Source organism: Xiphophorus hellerii, chromosome 2 (genome assembly GCF_003331165.1).
Source record: "Xiphophorus hellerii strain 12219 chromosome 2, Xiphophorus_hellerii-4.1, whole genome shotgun sequence".
Classification (NCBI taxonomy): Eukaryota; Metazoa; Chordata; class Actinopteri; order Cyprinodontiformes; family Poeciliidae; genus Xiphophorus; species Xiphophorus hellerii.
In genome coordinates, this window is record NC_045673.1 from 15,843,498 (window position 1) to 15,862,314 (window position 18,817).

Sequence of the window (18,817 nt, forward strand, 5' to 3'; positions counted from 1 at the left end):
TAATGATTTAAGCTTTTCACTTTATTTTATTAACATGTGGTTCAACTGCGGGGTTATTAGAATTATTTTGGTTTGATTATTATAATATTTCATTACAATCAACTGGCTCAGACAAGGATCAGAACCTAAATAAATGGCAATACAGTATAAAAATCTTCTTAAAAAACAGATACAATATTAGAAATATGAAATATTTGAGAAATTTCAGGATTATTTCCAAATTTTAAACTGTAGTAATCCGTTTTCATAGCTCTTCATCAGACATCCTCTGACTGACTGGAGTGAGTTTAACAAGCATAGGTTTACATGAAAATTTTTCCAACTTGCACTTTGTTCTTCTCACAGTAAAATTAAATTAGCTCAAATTTATTGTGGGCCTTGCTCAATTTAACTTTATTGTGAATTGCTCATTTAGCTTTTATTGCCAAATGACACTATCTACATAACAGTTCATGGAGCCAGCAATACCTCCCTGTAAACAAATGGATCCAGAGAAGAGATTTGCCCTTTGACACTGAAAGAAAATAAAATGAAACAAGCTTAACAGCAGCTCAGTAAGACAGAAGCTGGTTTCATACTTTTCCGGCTTGTTGTTTATTTCCATGGATGACTGATTTCTCTCTATCTATGGCCATTAAGGCCTTGCTTGCTCTGATGCTCACTGCCTGCATCATGCTTCCTGTAAGTCTGTCCTTGAGGTGGCTCTAATTGATGCAGACCAGTTTGTTTACACTTGTGCCTATTTTTATTGAACGCTTCAGTGAGCTGAAGGAACAGAACAGAATATCCCTTTTTCTTTAGAAAGTTCTCCCTCTTTTTTCTGTCTCTCTGTCTAGCTCTCTCTCTCTCTCACTCTCTAACCAACACACAAGAATATATTGTGTGTCTTGTATTGTGAAGGGAAGCGCCAAATCACCTCCACACCCCTGCTGCGCCTCAAAGCCTCGAGCTTGTATAGCCAACCCATTAAAAATCATGTGTAATTGAAAAATACTTTTTTTATCCGTGAACCTGAAAGTGCTAGTTTTTATTCAGGGCTATGCTGTATTGATTCAGCCCTTCTCTATCCTCCGTGGTAGCAGACCTTGCTGCCCATGTGTGAATTGATATCATCAGGCTGGAATTTAATTCGGCATGCTTTTTCATGCGCACGTATATCCACCTGATTCGGTTGAGATATTTCTGATACAGACTGGTGCATTACTGGAGATGCTTACATTCATGGTCCACAAATAAGAAGATGAGATTTATTTTTTAGGACAGAACTGGTTGATTTTTTTTGTCTTTTATTGCATTCCTTCCCTTGGTATTACTTTCATTTTCACTCCGTCCTGCAAACTGAACAATGCCAGCCCAATCAATTCTCCGGCGCTGTTTCAGTCTGAGTTAGAACCTTTATCCGAGGCTAATCAATGCGGGTCAGATGTCCAGGCCTTCTGAGAAACAGGGGGTGAAAGCCGTAACAGCCCAGTCAACAGTCTTCTCAGATTTAGATTTATATCACTGACCTTTCTTCTGCAGAGCACACGGAATGAGAGTTGCTTAGGGTAGCTATTGCTTGGGATCCAGGGGCGGAAAATGGGACCCTTCATTTTTATTAGCCTACTTCTCAACCATTTTCTTGCTTAATTGCTTAGTATGCCCATGTCAAGTTCTTTTTTTCTTTCTTGGTTTCTATTCATTCACTTATGCTTCTCTTTCACCATCTTTTTCTATCACGGTGACGCCATTCAAAGAATCAAACACTATAGTCAGATTATTTGTGCATCACAATACAGATGTACTGATTACACTTTTGTGGTCCATTTCCAATCTCTTGGAGCATTTTGTGACGCTTTTACCTTCTAATATTGATTGATATAGCTGATATTAGGGGCAGAGGAAATGTCACAGTGGCTAAAAGCAGCGTTTTTCTATTACTTTATAACAAACAGAACATTATTAAGGTGTTCATAATTTAAACTGTATTTAGCTTTTAACACTAGTTAAAATATCTGTCATTACTAACATTGCAGGTTTTTTGTATTTTTTCTAGAGAATGAACATCACTCTGAAATTTCAAACAGATCTGCAGCATTTCTAAATCTATTATTTTCCATGAGAAACTGAGGTTGAAAGCTGCAAAGCATAGAATAGATCACCTTTTCTGTACAGGAAGTCTTGTTCTCTCTCCGTCTTACGCAGCCTTCTTCTCACATACTACTTATACGCCTCAACATTTTGCTGAAGATACTTTTTGAAATAAATTCTGACATCCCTCTGAGTTTCTTTCTCAACACCTTACTAATAATGAGTAAATTATCTTTTTCCCTTCATAATAACTTCCACACTGAAGAGTGATGTTGGCATGACCTTGTAGGGCTTAAGTTTTGTGTTTTTACTATTTGGCAAAAGTTCAGAATTTTGAGTCATAACTGGTTGGTCTTTGATCAAGGCTGATTAAGATGCCTTTGTCTCAATAACTGTCCCTGATTACAAGGGATATATTTTCCTCCAACAGTAAAGTGCTTGGCTTTATCTCCATGTTGAGTTTTGCAGCAACATTTATTTCTAATAGACTTGGCCAAACAGGACTGAAGGGATATTTTAAAGAGACGCTAGGCCATTTATATGCTTTAAAGTTTGCCATATTTTCTGTAGCTGCTGTCAAGAGCTACAGTGTAGATGAGATTTTAGATTTTTAAGATTTTACGACCAAATAGGCTATCCAGCAACTAACTGACATGTAGTGTAAAATATTCATAGGATTTGTGTGTGTGGGTGGCTGGTCATATTTTTACATATTCTGAGAAATGCTTTGAGTGCACTGAGGTCTCCAGGCTGCCATGACCAGAAGCATTATGTGCTTTAAGGAATCTTACCTACTGGAAACTTAACATGTACAATACATTATGTTATTTTTATATCCTCGAAATAGGTAAAAAAAAAAATAATAATAATAATTTTCATTACTCTAAATTCAATACTTTGTAATCTAATTGGATAGAATTTTCTAAGATCATTCCAACATTCAATTATATAACATGCAGTTTTTGTAAAACTTAGTTAGGATATATATTTTCATTTTTAATTTTTAACAAACACTTGTGACTAAGTTGCATACAGCAATCAGTTCATTACCTTCATCGTAATGATAAATAATACATTTTTTGTAGAATCTGAAAACTGAGTGCAAATTTCAAAACATAGGTGCTATAGAGAATGTTTTCCTCTAAATATCTGTCCTTCTAACATAAAAAAGCAGATAAATAGTGCAATTTCAGGGCACTACCTGTAGGTATGACTGAAAGTCACACCAGAAAGTACTGGATTGACTCATTATAAAAACGAGCTACAAGCAAGATGTCTATTAAGCAGCTGAATGGAGGCAAGTTCCACCAGGAAGCCTGAGTGCAAAACTAATATCAGATTATACTTATGCTCCTCTTGAAAACAGCACCCCTTCACTCTCTACTCTCTCACTCTCTACTTCCTCTTCTGAGAGGGGAGATGTGCTACCAGCTCTCCCTGTTTCATGGCTCTTTCTGTCTGACTATGATTTCTTATGATTAGATAGAAAAAAGAAGTAGAATTAAAGCTAAGTTTGCAGGAGATAAAAACATCACATTTATTGAAGTTTAAGTCTACTGTTTGGTCTAGATGTCACTAGTGTGATTAATTTTAAAGGTAACTTCTTTTATTGTTACTGTTAAACTAAAATCTCCAGCATGGGGAAGTGGGATGATCTCTGGTTTTCTTGACTATATATATATATATATATATATATATATATATATATAAAACAAATCATATTACTTTATTCTGACAGCAGTAGTAAAATGTTTGCTTTTCTTTTTTAATTAAAACATTTAGATTATGTTAAATAGGTTATGTTAAATTGGTTTAAAACTTTTCGTAATTAGGAAATGTTTAAGTGATGGGAGTTGTTTGTATTATTTTCATTAACCTACCATTTTAGGGTACTCAAAATGTTATAATTGTATTCATTGACAGTTAATAAGACAAAATGCAAAAAAAAGCAATTTTTTGCATTAAATAATTCTAAATACAAATTAAATCAGATGTTATGATCAAATTGTTACAGTTAATGATTAATCATTTAATTTTTTACAGCATCGGCAGTTTTCATCAATTTGCCAACTGCCCTTTTTTGTTGTTGTTTTGCTTTACTGGCGGAAAAACTAATTGGCCAGAAAAAAAGTCTGTTCAGTGCATTTGTGATTTTTATCTTATTTTTCTTCAATACATTAAAAAGACAATCGTGAGCCAGAATACAGGAATGGTGTGAAAGAGTCATGGCTCTTCTTAAAGCTACTGCAGCAATATTCAAGCATTAGCTGAAAAAAATTATTCTGCATGAACTAATTGTATATTTTCAGAATCCAGCAGTGGACTTAATATTGCATACCATTTGTCACCCAACGTGTACCTATTGTTCCACCGTATCTGCTGAAATTTCAACAAATATATGCAGCAGGTAATTTAATAATCAGTTGGAGTTTTATCCAAAACCACTGGGAAATTAGACCTGAGTTTATACTGAAGGTACTTTTTCCTTTTAAATTAGAATTAATGTGTGCTCCTGAAGATCACCAGCAACAACAGCTCAACTGAAAAATTAGCAGGGAAGAAATTTCCCCTTAGTGATTCGCTCAGGCTTTATTTAAAACAAGGAGAAATTTAAATGCTAATTAAAAAGTATCTAGCCTGCGTCTCGAGCATCTATGATTTAACAGTCTAAATGTAACCTGAGAAGACGTGCAGAGATAGAAGGGGTCTGACTGTGTGGAGAGGCTAAGATAGTACAGTCAATATTTACTCTGAGTAATTGGTCTACACTTCCTTCAGCAAGATACACAGCTGTCCAGAACCATCCGTGCCTTATCTCCTTCTCTTCTCCCTCATACACACGCACTGTGTGACCACGGTTTTACACAACAGTAAAGTTTTGCTGCTGTTCACAATGCTTCTAGCTACCCACAACATAGTAAGGTATATAGATTTGTTATTTTACAGAGTGTGCATGGATACAGCCACTATAACTGTCAGATGGGAATGTTGCAAACAACATAATTTCTGCTTTGAAGTTCTATGTAATGAGTTTGGTACACTTACTTTCCTAATGAGTTAAAATTTCTTGTTACCCCAGTGGTAAACAGCAGAAGCATTCAGGCTTGTTACTGTACCACTTCAACAATTTAAGGTTTGGAATGAGATGCACTGAGCTTGCCAGAAAATAGGGCTCCTAACAGGCCTACAAAAGATTTTCTGTTGGCATTATCAAAGAAACATTGGAACAGATTAGCTGTCTATCAAGCCTTCTTTCTCCTCTGCACTTTTTGGCCACACACAGTCCCTTTGCCATTCTGCCATGCCCTGAAAGCAACTTTCCAATTAACCCGCTGCCTCCCTGCAACAGTCCTTTGAAGTTATTTCCGCATGGTTCTCTCTTACATTTGTTTTGCGTTCCTCTGAGTGGACATTTTTGGCATGTTTTTCCCTGGAGTGCTGTCAACACTGAGAGGCCTTGAACATATTTTTGCATAAGCTTGTTTACCTGGGTATGATCATCAGTTTTATACTTGATTTGAAGTATAAGTGTAGGCTAGCAGCACCATATATTCAAAGAAATCAAGAACGGAACAAGTAATCTGTATTCTGTGCACATTTTTGGTAAACTGTCTTTTGAAACAGAGTAAAATGTTTCAACTTTATGTTATAAATAACTATTGATTTTGTTTGACCTATTAATGGAGAGACAATATTAGAATTGTGATAAGATATTTACCTAGGGAGATACGACAAGAAAAATCAGGGTTTAATGAGATTTTAGCTACATTTTGGGAATAACTAAGAATACATTTAGAGTTTACAAATGGGTTTAAAGATTCTGTAATCGTTGTAAGAGAGTTAGATTCATATTTGACTAGTCCTTAGATTGTGTTTAGCTTAGCCCTTTAGCTCAGCAGATATTTCAGCATCATTAGTAATTAAATATTCTCTGTTTCCAGGCTAGAGGTTGGCCATTCACAGTAATTTCAAAGAGCTTAGAAAACATTCACATCATGTATGTCACCCTCTCTTTTGCCCACCAAGCATTCAGAAGCTGCCACTACAATAATTTACAAATGATGAGGACGTCATCCATGCTTATTCAACGTCATATGTCAGCCAACATAACAGGCAATTTTTGTTTGTCTGCTCTGGTGACTCTATCACCCAACTCAAAAACTACTTCCTGTGTTGCTTTAAAATGAGAGTCACAAACATACAGATTATCAAGCTAAAAATATTTGCCTTGACACCTGGGCACAACAATTTATACCAAAACAAGTAACACTTTGGGATTTAGAATTTCACTTTGACGAGAAATATTCAGTTCAGTTTTTAAAATTACAAGATGTCATTTCACATCTAATGGACATTGATTAGTAACGTGTTAGGTAGTGTTGTAAATCCTTTTTCTGGTGATGCTGAGAAAATAACAAAATATAAAAAAGACAGCAGGGACCGTAGCATTTCTGGTAGAAATTATAATCTTAAATTTGGGCGTTTTTGTTTGTCAATTTCTTCTCAAATGTGAGTGTGTAATATTTTGCTCCATGTGAATAACTACCTAAATTTGCATCTCTGTAAGGTGACCTTTAATTTGAGCGATATTCATTTTGCAGTCGTGCTTCTCTCATAGTGCAGACTTGCTGCTGGCCACTCACAGTGCTTACAAAACATTCATATCTCGTCTGTCACCCTGACACAGCCCTCAAAAGGCTGCCACCATAATAATTTTAATGTGGTGAGGGCTCTTATTTTAGCTGATGTATTGTGCCCCTAAACTTAACGGAGCTTTTCTATTTTTTTTTCTATAGGAAGGCTTCCTTCACTATTAGTTTTTGTAGTGATACTACGCATTGAGATTAAAGGGTTAAATCTCAATTTAATTGGCTGAGAGATTATTTTGTTTTGCATTTAATTTAGACATTCTCTCCCCTCCTGATCTCAATGATTCTTGAGTGTTAAGCTTAACTTGATTTATTACTACTGTAGGATTTTTTTATTTTATTTTATATGAACACATATGCGGGTATTTTCTCATGTGACTTTTATTTGTTTTGCTGTCTATCCAGATGTTTGAATGTATGACTTACTTGAAAGTAAGTCGAGTAAAGTATTTTACAAGTACTTTACTTTACTTGTAAAGTAAAGTAAAGCTTCATTACTTTACTTTACTTTACAATATATCCAAAATAAATAAATAAATAAATAAATAAAGAACACCATTTGGAAAAGTGTAAAAATGTGTAGAAAAAGATGGGAAGGCTGGATCTGTGCAATGCAAATCTAAACAGCTTACTAAATAATATTTTTAACCACAGAGTGTCTTAAAAAATGACATTTTTTTCTTTCCTTTATTGTGTTTACCTTCAGAAATGAAAATATGTTTTTAAGTCACTTTTTAAGCTATTTCTTGGCTTTGCATGTCAGCAGGAAATATCTTATTGACAGCCATGAATTTACTCGTGAACCAAAAGAAGTCTGGATTCATACATAATAAAATTTTTTCCAACCACCCTTGTCACAAGTAAGGTGTTGTTTACATGAAATAGTCTGCAACATTTCTTGTGACTGATGCAATTTTGTTATCTCCAAACAAGTATAACAGATTAAACTGCCACAGAGAAATATTGCTCTGTGGCAGTTTCAATATTGTGAAAGCAGCAATTGCATTTTTTTTAAATATTGCAAGTTTTGAATAAGAGTAAAGATAGACATAATAGAAATTATAACACTATTTTCAAATTATTATTATTATCTTTGGTCAATTTTCAGATGGAAATCCCATTTCTAAATGGCAAAAGCCAAAACAGAACTTTACATCATCTCAACAGATTATCAGAAAGGTGATGTCATTTAAGTGACACATAGTCATGTTCATGACTGTGGGGCGCTCACGCTTCCTGTCAGTAGTTAGTTGGTCAGAGGCGCAGTACAGGACAGGTCTCCTGTTCAATTATTATTTTTTATTGCTCTAAAATATTGAAATATTAAACTATAGAATACAATATTTTGTTAACAATTTACACAAAATAATGAAGCTGCTAAATACAGTTTTGAGGTTAACTAATCAGAAAAGAGACAAATTTTGCACTTTTTTTTTTTTTTTTCATTTATTCATCTCTTGCCCTGACACTTAATTGCAGTTACTGTAGAAAGTTCAACTTTGTTCTGGTTACCTTCACCACCATTAATATGAAAAGTGATCAAGATTTTTAACTTCAGGTTCACCTTTTGCATCTCATTCTGAATTTATATGAAGTGGCCCTTCAGTGCACCATAGTTTTGACGCTGCAGGATAAGTGTTATCCGTTCTGTCCGGAACTCCTCATTACTGTCACATAGCTTTGTTTACGAGTGAAACCGCTCGCCGCACAGTGTCAACCCTCAGCCAAAAGGTCATGTTTCACATTCCAGCCTATTATGCTGCAGCTGCACTGCGTCAACTAGATCGGGCCCAACCTCGATTAGCGTGCATTCTTTGTGTGAAAGTGTCTATTTCTGGTATGTATGGGAATCAGTGCATCTATGTTGAATGTGTAAAGTATGTGCTCTGTGTGAGTGTTTACCAGTGTTTGGGTTATTATCTTTTTTCCATTAAGAAATTGCCTCGCTTTAAAGGAATAGTTTTGCCAACCGTACTGTTATTCCTGAAAGACCTTCTCAGTTTTAGTATTCATTTTTATGGCTTTTTTTCCCTTCTGCTTTTTAAACAAAAGCTTTCCCTATCATATGTTTATGCCTTTAAGGGAGTCAGACCATAAAGGTTATGCGTTTCCACTGTGCTGCTGATGCATCCTTAATTGATTTATTTATGGAGTGAAGAAATTGTAAAATACTCTGTTTTTTTTCCAAATCAGAGAGCCAAAAGCTTCCTGGGAATAACTTCACCACTGAGTGTAACAGTCCTGGGAACTTCATGTGTGGAGATGGAATGTGTGTCCCAAGTGACTGGCAGTGTAACAAAGTGCCCAACTGCGTTGACGGGAGCGACGAGAGAGGCTGTCGTAAGTTCAAGCTTAAACCCCATTATCAAAACCTGTTTTAGAGCTTTCTAGCTGTGCCTGAAAGTGCTAAAGCCAGATTGCCTACTTAGAGCCATGTAGTGGTCTTTCAACTCTTGAACCACAAAGCGTTACAGTCTTCACTGCTCTTCCCACCCGGTCCACAGAGCCACAAGGGCCAGTAAAACCTAATTCTCTGCCGACATAAATTAACTTCCCTCTTCAGCGCTCACATTGCCCTCCCCCACTGCAAGCATCCTACTCCCTTTTCCTCCATTCCTTTAGCCTCAGTTCAGTACCATGGCAAAACATAATACCATCAAAGACAAGACCAATTACTTCTGTATGTGGAAATAGGAACACATAATTTTACTCTAAGGCAACTGTAGTGGCTCATTTTTGATCTTTGCATTTAGCTGGCTCTCATCCCTCTGGTCTGCTGCTCCTCCTTTTTTTCTCCCTCCCAACGTACTTTGAGCTCCACACAAAGATAGGATTGCTCATGAAGATTGACTTTGAGTTTCTAAGACGAACTGAAATCCCTATCATCCTGTTCATTTATTTCTCTGTGTGTCAGCGTCTTCCTAATTTAACTTATTTGAGGGTTTTGGTTTCTAATTTGCTTTGTAGAAGCTGTTCTATTAAAAACATTAAGGCCACTTCTTAAAGGAGTTTTACTCTTTTTACCTGACTAAATTTGTTTCGTAAGAAAAGCAAAATTACAAATGGCTTATCCTCTCTTCTGTCACTTCTCTTCATTTTCTGTTCTCCCTCCCTCTAGCTGTCTTTCATCCCTCAGTTGTCTTCTGGGCAGTTTAGGGAACAGGAAGACAACTCTTGACAGTGTCCCATAGCGCATCAGTACACACAAACATGCGTACGGCTTAGTGTCATCAGCCATTTAAGTCTGCAGTGACTTTTTTTCTACAGATTGCAGATTTTCATCTCACTTTTAGAGCTGTACTATAATGCTACGACCCCAGCATGTTTTGCCTTCCAGCCTTGGGTAGTCATTAATTATTGATAACTAACAGCAACATCACACAGTGACTGTAAGAGAGCAGTCGCTTTTAAACAGCTTTACAGAAATCATTAAAACAAAGACAAAATTATTTGGGAGTTTATACTTTATATTTGATGGATTGATTGATTTTCTAAATAGACTTGCAGACCCTTCAATATTAATGGTTCATAACAATATTTTCATGTTTTTTTTCTTTCTGTAGCTTAGTAATGACAAGATATTTTGTTATTCCCTCATGGCTAATAAGTGGTAAGAGCAAATATAGGTGAAAATTGTTTGATTTTGGTAATTAGCCTAATAAAATATTTTTATCAACTAACCACCCATCCAATATACCTGAACTTGTGACTTTAAAGTTGTAAAAAATAAAACTTGCCCATCTGGTGCGGATTCTGTACACCAGATACAGTATCTGTATGACCTTATATTCCCACAATTGTGCAGATTGGCAAAAAAAAAACAAAAAAAAAAACATACCCAAATCTTAAGTTTGTCCTATGTCTGACTCAGTTTACTTGAAGATGTTTTTATTAAGAATAAAAGCAGCCCAGTTCCTTTTTTTTTTTTGCTGATATTTTGTGAAGCGCCTATACCAAAAGATCTTCAGCCATCACACTCGGCCGGCCTCTGCTGTCAGGGGACTATTTGCACTTGTTGTAGACAACTGCATTATCGCTTCTGGCGTAAGTAGGCCCTATTATCCCTAAATAGATGGCTAGTTGTCAGGCGGCTGCCTCATGAAAATGCTCTTGCTCCAAACGGGTCTCTGCAGACACAGACAGACAGATAAATGGAAGAATGGGGAAAGGGAAAGTAAAGGAAGGAGAAGAGGTGCAGGAAGGACTTATTATGATAGCTTCAGCAGTAGTTCTGTCAGGAAGGGTATTATCTAAGGAGGACACAATGCCTGGAATCCTTAGGGCTTCAGTACTTTTCTCTGCAAGCATAATCATAATTATCTGTCCCCTGCTAAGATGAAACACACACACACAAACTCATGTTTCAATATTTATTCAACAGAAGGGCATGACAGGTTGCTGTCAAAACTGACAGTTTGCTGTCAATTTGTCCGTAAGCAATTTTAATGTTGTGTTACAGTACATATTAATATTTTTTAAAAATCACCTTAGTTATTGTAAAATATTGTTGTCAAACTGACATTATGTTTAAAAGTTGTTAGCTAGAGGTGTATCTATGTTTATTAATATCTGCAACGCATAAAAATTTTTGCAAATTACTTATAGATTTACTCTGCAGAATTTCACCCAGGTACCAAGTTTTTGAAAAAGTAAGAAATTTAATTTAAATGGAATTTCAGGTTTGCATCATATTTAAGATGGCTCAACATTACATGATGTAACAAGACTCAACATTAATCAATGAGGATCGGCAGTAGGCAGTAAGGTTTCCGGTTATCAGCTTGCGTTAATAAACACTGCAATGGATAAGGAAGCTTCATCAGCTTCTGATGTAGCTTCTAAAGATAAACAAAATGAAAAAAAATAATTATCTAAAAGCTGGAAAGAAAAGTAGGTATAGTTAAAGAAGGCAAGGTGTAAGTGGGTTAAAGAGGATGAAAGGATGATTTGAAAATTAGAATGATAATTGTGTTTAAGGTTCATAGCAGTTTGAAAGAACTTAATGATTGAAAATAGAAAATAGATCTTAGAGAGAAACAGCTAAAAATGCTTTGCATGATCCTAAGGATGTTTATAAAATACAAGTAATAATTATATAGAATTGAGAACTAAAATATTAGATAATAATGTTAATTATTACTCCTAGGCTGAGAAGGTTGTAGAAAAATAGAATAAATTACATATGAGTTACAGTGGGAGCATTTTATTGAAATGAGAATCAAGATAAAACAGAGAAGATCTTTAGAGAAACAGGCCCTAACTGTAAGAGGAATTGCCCAGATAACAAACTACAGCATGAAGCTGATTCTTGATATTTTCACAAACTGTCTTTTTAATAATGACCAAAATTTTGTTAAAATAGAGAAATATTATTAAATTTATAGGATTTATTGATTACTGATTCAGTGAAACTAGATGAAACTCTCTTGGTAAATAGAAATTGATCAAACAAAGGAAGTTTTGGTAAATTTATGAGATTTGTGGTAAAAGGATACTTTAGCTCAATTTGAAACATTTAGCTGAAGAAGGCCACAAAGTTAGCAAGAACAAACTCCAAATGTGCAAAGAAGAGGTGAAATATTTAGGACACAGATGATTGAAAGGTCATTTTATGACCTCAGTGTTGGTTCAACAGCATGGAGATAAAATGAAAAGAAATAGGAGAGAATGTTGCAAAGAAAAATAAGAAAATAAAAATAAGCAACAGGTTTGTTAAGATCAGACAACAAAGTGCAATTAAGACATATTCCATGATAAGAATGTTAAGATCAAAAGAACAATGAGGCTCCAGCAAAGGAGCTGGAACCGTAGAAACCCAGACAACAGCTCAGCAGGAAAGAACAGGCAGCTGTAATGCAAATCATTCTCTCACCCATCATTTAAAGTACCTCCTGACAAAATATCAGAATATAAGTTACAATTTTAGTAGTGGAACAACAAAAGGTACAAAAATTAAAATTAGATGAAACTAAAACATATCTCATGATACAAGTGCCAAATCCTAATGAAGCAGTAGAAGAATCAGGAGTTTCTCCTGAAATCCTTATCAGCTCTCTTTCCTGCCATAAGATCATCCCCCTCCAAGAGGTGAGAGGAAGTTCATGAAAGGAGGGAGTAAGGGTTGTTTTGTGGTCTATCTGACAGTAGAGAAGTCATTATCATCGCATAAGGCAAGATTTTGATGTAGTTTTAGTTTTCTAAATTCAGAGAACAGTTTTCTCTTTAGAGTGGGTTGTTTAAGTAAGCAAATGATTTATGAGTAATGAAATAATATGGGAAGTTTTAAACGTTTCACAACTGCAAAGAAAATAATAATTTGGTATTGTGATGCCTTGAGTGGACATCCAGAGAGGTTGACAAGCAAGTGTTAAGGTGCCAACCTGAACTTTATCCAGCTGAATACCTCAATTTAGGCTTTGATGAGAAAAGAGCAGCTCTCTTCTCATCAAAGCCTAAATTGAGGTATTCAGCTGGATATTAGAGAAGATCTCTGAGGTTGTTCTGGTTACCTCTGAATCCTGAAGAAGCTAAAGATTAGGAAACCGTGAAGTGAATCTGTAACATTTAAGTTCTACAATGAGCTAACACATTATGTTATGGAATTCCACCAACTATAAATCATTAAAGATTAGAAACGAATGATGGGGTTTTAGAGATATAATATGGACTGTTTTGGGAAAATAGAATCATCTTGACAGTTTTCTAAAGCCTTTTCATCTCCTCTGTCAGACTTTTACCCCCAAGGAATACAACTTAGATAACTAAAAATATGAGCTTTAGATAAAGTAAGGGTCTGAGATCCAAAGGGTTCCACTTTGCATGTTTTAACTACAGTTTGATTGGTACTGGAACTATGATGCCTACATGCATGGATGTCAAAGCTAAAGCAAACATTGATTGTCTTCCTGATTGAATGTTTTCCATTTGATTGGTTTCTGTCTGTTTACCTCTCATAAGTCACATTTTTCTTTTAATACTTGTTCTATAGATACATGTCATGCAGGATATAGAGTTGTGGGGCACATACAAATACAAAGTGATGCACACAACTAAAGAAATCATTTGCCTGAACAAAATGTCTTTTTCTGGCTGCAGGGACTCAGTCCTTCCCTATGGTGTATTGATGTTTACAGCATAGGCTGTACTTCAAGTACAGGGATGGCAGGGCTAACTGGACAGATTGTTCTCATTATAGGTTTTCTGCCGTACTACCATCATAGCTGTAGTAATAGGGTATTGCGGTCTTGTCAGGATATAATATTTGGACTTGGAAATCATTTCTGAGTTCTAACTCCTCATCAAAAAGGCCCTTGGGTCTTTATAGCAGCTTGACTCAATATGATCTCTGCAGATCAGATGAAATCTTGCCATTTCCCTCCTCCCTGAGCCACTTCCATGTGGTTCATTGTTAACAAATTATTCTGAAATACAGTATTATTATCTGAAATGTGGCTCAGAGGTTTTGCCACAGCCATATTAATGGTGATTACATAAAAGTTTGAATGTTTATGAGACATGTCTAATTAAAAACATGCAAATAAATAAAAAATAAATAAATAAAGATCACACTTAAAGAACTCTTTGACTTTTGACTTGACTTGCTTTGAAGTTTATTTTTGAAAAGTATATTTTACTGTGACACAATAACAATTTACAATCTAAGAGGCGAATAAAACTATCTATGGTAATATAATGTTTTCATAGTAAGTCAAGATTTAAAGTGACATTGATCATACTTTACAGAAAAGGCCTGACTTTAAGTTATGTGTGTGTTGTGATTTGCATTCTCAGATGTTAGGAAAGCTTTGCACATATTAAAATCTTAATTTTTTGTCCTATGTAACATGTGATGGGGGCTTCCATCTGAATATTTCCAATACCCATTATTTTATTGTATATCAGTATAAATGAATCCTTAGTTGTTGACGTCCTTGTAATAATGACATATTTGTAAGAAAAATCCAATCATGGAGCTGTAGAGTTGAACATGTTGGTTGCACCATAAAAAACTTGCCAAATCCATCTCAATCCAGCAATACAGCTTATGCTTATATTGATTATTGTTTAATGTTGCTTATTTAACTTGGTTGATCAAAGTTTAACAAACCATTTTGGGAGTTTTAGCAATGCATTCACATCATATAAGGGCAAAGAGAGCTGGATGCAAAGGAGCAGGCCGGCAGGTGAATAAAAATGGGTTGCTTACAAAAGAAGTTTCAAAAACTTACAAGATCTAATGTCCAGGAGAATATGTCATAGTCCACCACAAGAGCAACACAGAGCGACAAGAGTGTGCTTTTTGTGCATGAACATATATATTTCTTATACAAAGTTTTCTCCAAATCAGTGTCTAATTTTACTGCAAGCATTTGAACCAGAAGACAGCTGTAGTGGATCCCCTTTAAGCCCATTAGGCAGCAGATTGTGCTGATGTGGCTGTCTCAGATCCAAGGAATACTACGTTGCCTCAAGTAAAGGTCAAATGTGATTACATTTTGCTGTCTCATTAACTAAATGTCGGTTTAAAATCAAGCATTTTGCATATTAAGCAAAATATGACTTTCAAATGGTTTTGACACTTGAAAATAACACCACTGGTAGTTTTGTCAGTATTGCTATTAAATTTGAATAAGCTTTGAAGCTTTCACTCACAGGGAATGAATGAGCCCAATAAGCTGTACAAGGCTTGCGAGATAGATCAACCCACACAGGAACCTCAGCAGATACTCGGTGAAGGATTTCATACATTTTTATCACGAACAGTCGCTTTACCTCAAAAGTAAAGTTTGTCCATGCCTTCTTGTTGACCTGAATGCATTATATGCTGATGCTAACGCCTGTGCTGAGGTTTTTAAGTGAATCATAAAAAACTTCCACTGAGTTTTCTTCCTTCGATCTATTATTCATCGCAAATGTTCCTCTCTGATAAGCCCAATGCGCCAAGCTGCGAGAATTGTGTCTTCAATAGTCAAGAATATTTATTGACCAACATAAGACAAACTTCTTTCTTATTTTGAGACCCAGGACTCCTCCTTTTGTTAGTGTGTCCTTCAGATTCCTTCTTGGAAAAAGGTCAGCTTGAGTCATGTAAATAAAGTTTTTCAATACATACAGTACAGACCAAAAGTTTGGACACACAGTTGTGTCCAAACTTTTGGTATGTACTGTACTTTGGGAAGAAGCGTTCACCATGTAATGTTAAAGGACACAATACACTGTATTAGTATCTTGCTGAGAAAGACTAGAATTCTAGGTTTTTTTCTCAAAGGTTTAGCAAAATTTCAAACAAAAGCCCATCTGTAGACTTTGTAGTATGTTCTCAGTTGATTACCCTTTCTCACTTCATAGTCCTTGTGTTGCTAATTCACAGTAACAGTGCCTTGCAACAGCATTTAAACCTAGTAATCCTTTTCACATATTGTCACATTACAACCGTATAATTTAATTTATTTTATTTTATCAGGATTTTGTTACATAGATTAACATAAAGTTGGAGGATCCAGTATATATCCAGCTGTTCTGTGAATAGATCAGAGGTATGTTAGAGAACATGCGTGAACAAATAGCAACATGAAGACCAAGAAACACACCAGACAGTTCAAAGAGAAAAATTTATGTGGGTCAGTTTATAAAACTATATCCCAAGCTTTAAACATCTTAGGAGGTGCTTTTAATCTTTCGTAAGAAAATGGAAAGGATCTGATGCAACTTCAATACATGGCTGTCCACCTTACCTGACAGGCTGGGCAAGGAAACATTAATCAGAGAAGCAGCTAACATGGGTTCACAGCTCCAGTGAGTATCTGTTGACAAGAAACTTATTAGTTGTGTGCTACACATATCTTGCTTTTGTGGAAGAGGGAAGAAAAGTCAAACAATTGAAAGCTCTATTTAAAGTTAGTAATGTAGGAGTTGGTCAACATGTGGAAGAAGGTGCTTTTGTTAGATTAGATCAAATTACTTTTTGTGAGGCTGCTCTTCCTTAAGAAAGACAGACAGCTTGGTAAAAGTTAATGAATATAGGTGCATACAAATTCAGTCCAATTGAGAATCTGAAAATTGCAATGCACATATGTTCTCCGTTCACTTCCAAAGAAGAATTTGCCTGAAGGAAATGGAACGAAATCCATCAAAAGATGTGATTGTAGCGAGAGGTGATTCTGTCAAGTGTTGACCGAGGGGGGTGACCGCAACTGGATGACAGTTTTCAGATTTGTATTCATATAAATAGTCATCTGTGGTCCTATAATCCTAAATCTCTGAAGGTGGTGGTGGTAACTAGACAAAAAGTATAACAGTTCAGGGAGAACGAATCCTTTTGGAAGGCACTTCACTTGCGTGGAATCAGCTGTGTATCACTCCATGTGATGCTTCAGTGACTCAGAATAGAAAACAATATATTTTGTGTTTGTGTGTGTTTAAAGTGACCATAACTGGTTGAATCTGTACCTGGAGCTTTTAGAACTTTGTGCGTCATTGTGTACTATGGAGCTCACCTCCTGACAACAGAGGGAAAAAAACAAGTCATGAATAAATTGGTTTAATAAACTGTGCTCTGGTAGTTGGAGTTCCTGCTTGTGGATATGCTATCCAGGCACGTCAGATGTTGTCAGTCTGAGCTCAGGGATTTTTTTTAAAACTGTGTGCATATTTTTTAGACATGACTTCTTTCTTCGGATGGAAAATAGGAAAGCAGATTTGTGTATGACAAAAGTGTTGTGATAGATGTATAGTTATGTAAGCCTGAAGGTGAGCTTCTTTCAGACCATTTAATAGGCTGCAGAGTTTTTCACCTCACAGAGTAGATTCAACTCAGAGTGCTTTGAACTACTGAGGTAGTAATAAAAAAGCTAGTGTGGCACAATATACTACCTTCAGTGGAAAACACCAACACAAGCATTTAGCTGCATTATTTGCTGGAACAGATTCATTAATATATTTGTTGGCATGATCAAGGGAACCTGAGGCAGAGCTTAAGAGGGCATGGTCCTGAATAATTCCTCACAAAGAGGTCAAAAGTACTATCCTGCTCCCTGGTGTCCATAACACCGGCCTAGGAGGGTGTCAGATGAAATGTTTGCTGACAGAAGAGAGAAGGGAGAGAGCTGACTGAGCTTACTGGGCCTCAGAGCCAGGATTAGCCTCTTTGCCCTTGTCTGAGCAAGGCATGAGCAAGCAAGACAGCAGAAACATTGCAGGGCCGAAAGTGGGAGTGGACGTGACGCATACAGCAAGAAGTGGGGAGTCAAAGACATAGACCCTTGTAAAAATGGGTCTTGGACAGAGAGAGAGAGGGAAAGAAAGACTGAGAGGCACTTTTCAAAGCAGTGATTGTTCAGAAATAGCAGACCTGCAGGCCATGGTCATGCCCTCTTTGTGTGGGAGAATTCATGTGTTCAGAACGCACCATGTACATCCATCTGTAAAAGTTCAGCTTTTACTTCTCTGACCATCAGCGGGATCAGTAGTGCTCAGAGACAAAAGATAAGAACGCCATGACATTAACAAATGGCTGCTCACTGGCTGCTAAGTTTCTACAAAGGCGAAACAGTGTTCAGTGACTGGAATCATGACTTTAAAATGTAGATCACATTTCTAAGATTTGTAAACTGGATCTTAATAAAGGGAAATTACTTTAATGTCTCACCAGTTATAAACAGTGTTGTGCAAACACATTTATACCCCTTCAAGTTTTAAAAAATATATTTATGTCACAACATTTAGTGTATTTAAATAGAATATATACAGTATCTATACCAACACACCAGTGCATAACTGCGAAGCAGGAGAGGAAAATGGTATGGTTTTCAAAGCTTATTTTGAAATAAAATCATGAAACTGTGGCATATAAAGATATTAAACCCCTTTTTTGATCTCTCTAATTAAAATTCAGAGCATACAACATACCCATGGTTACGGTTAAGATTCGTAACTCAGGCAGGGGGAACTCACATCATGACAACTCTTAGTCATGCTCTCTGCAAACCTGAACAGGGAACAGGGAAAGAAAACGCCACTGTTGAATGGAAGCCATGAGGAATCCTACTTACAGTTTGCTACAAGCAGTGTATGCAACAAAGATAATATGGAAGCGAGTC

General features: G+C 36.0%; 1 protein-coding gene across 1 annotated transcript in view; it reads left to right on the top strand.

Moving 5' to 3' along the window:
• The window catches only part of ldlrad3 (low density lipoprotein receptor class A domain containing 3), a 100,538-nt gene that overhangs the window by 28,188 nt on the left and 53,533 nt on the right, over positions 1–18,817 (top strand). The window contains 1 exon segment of the mRNA XM_032548522.1: positions 8,913–9,059. Within this exon segment, the coding sequence (XP_032404413.1) occupies positions 8,913–9,059 (147 nt within the window).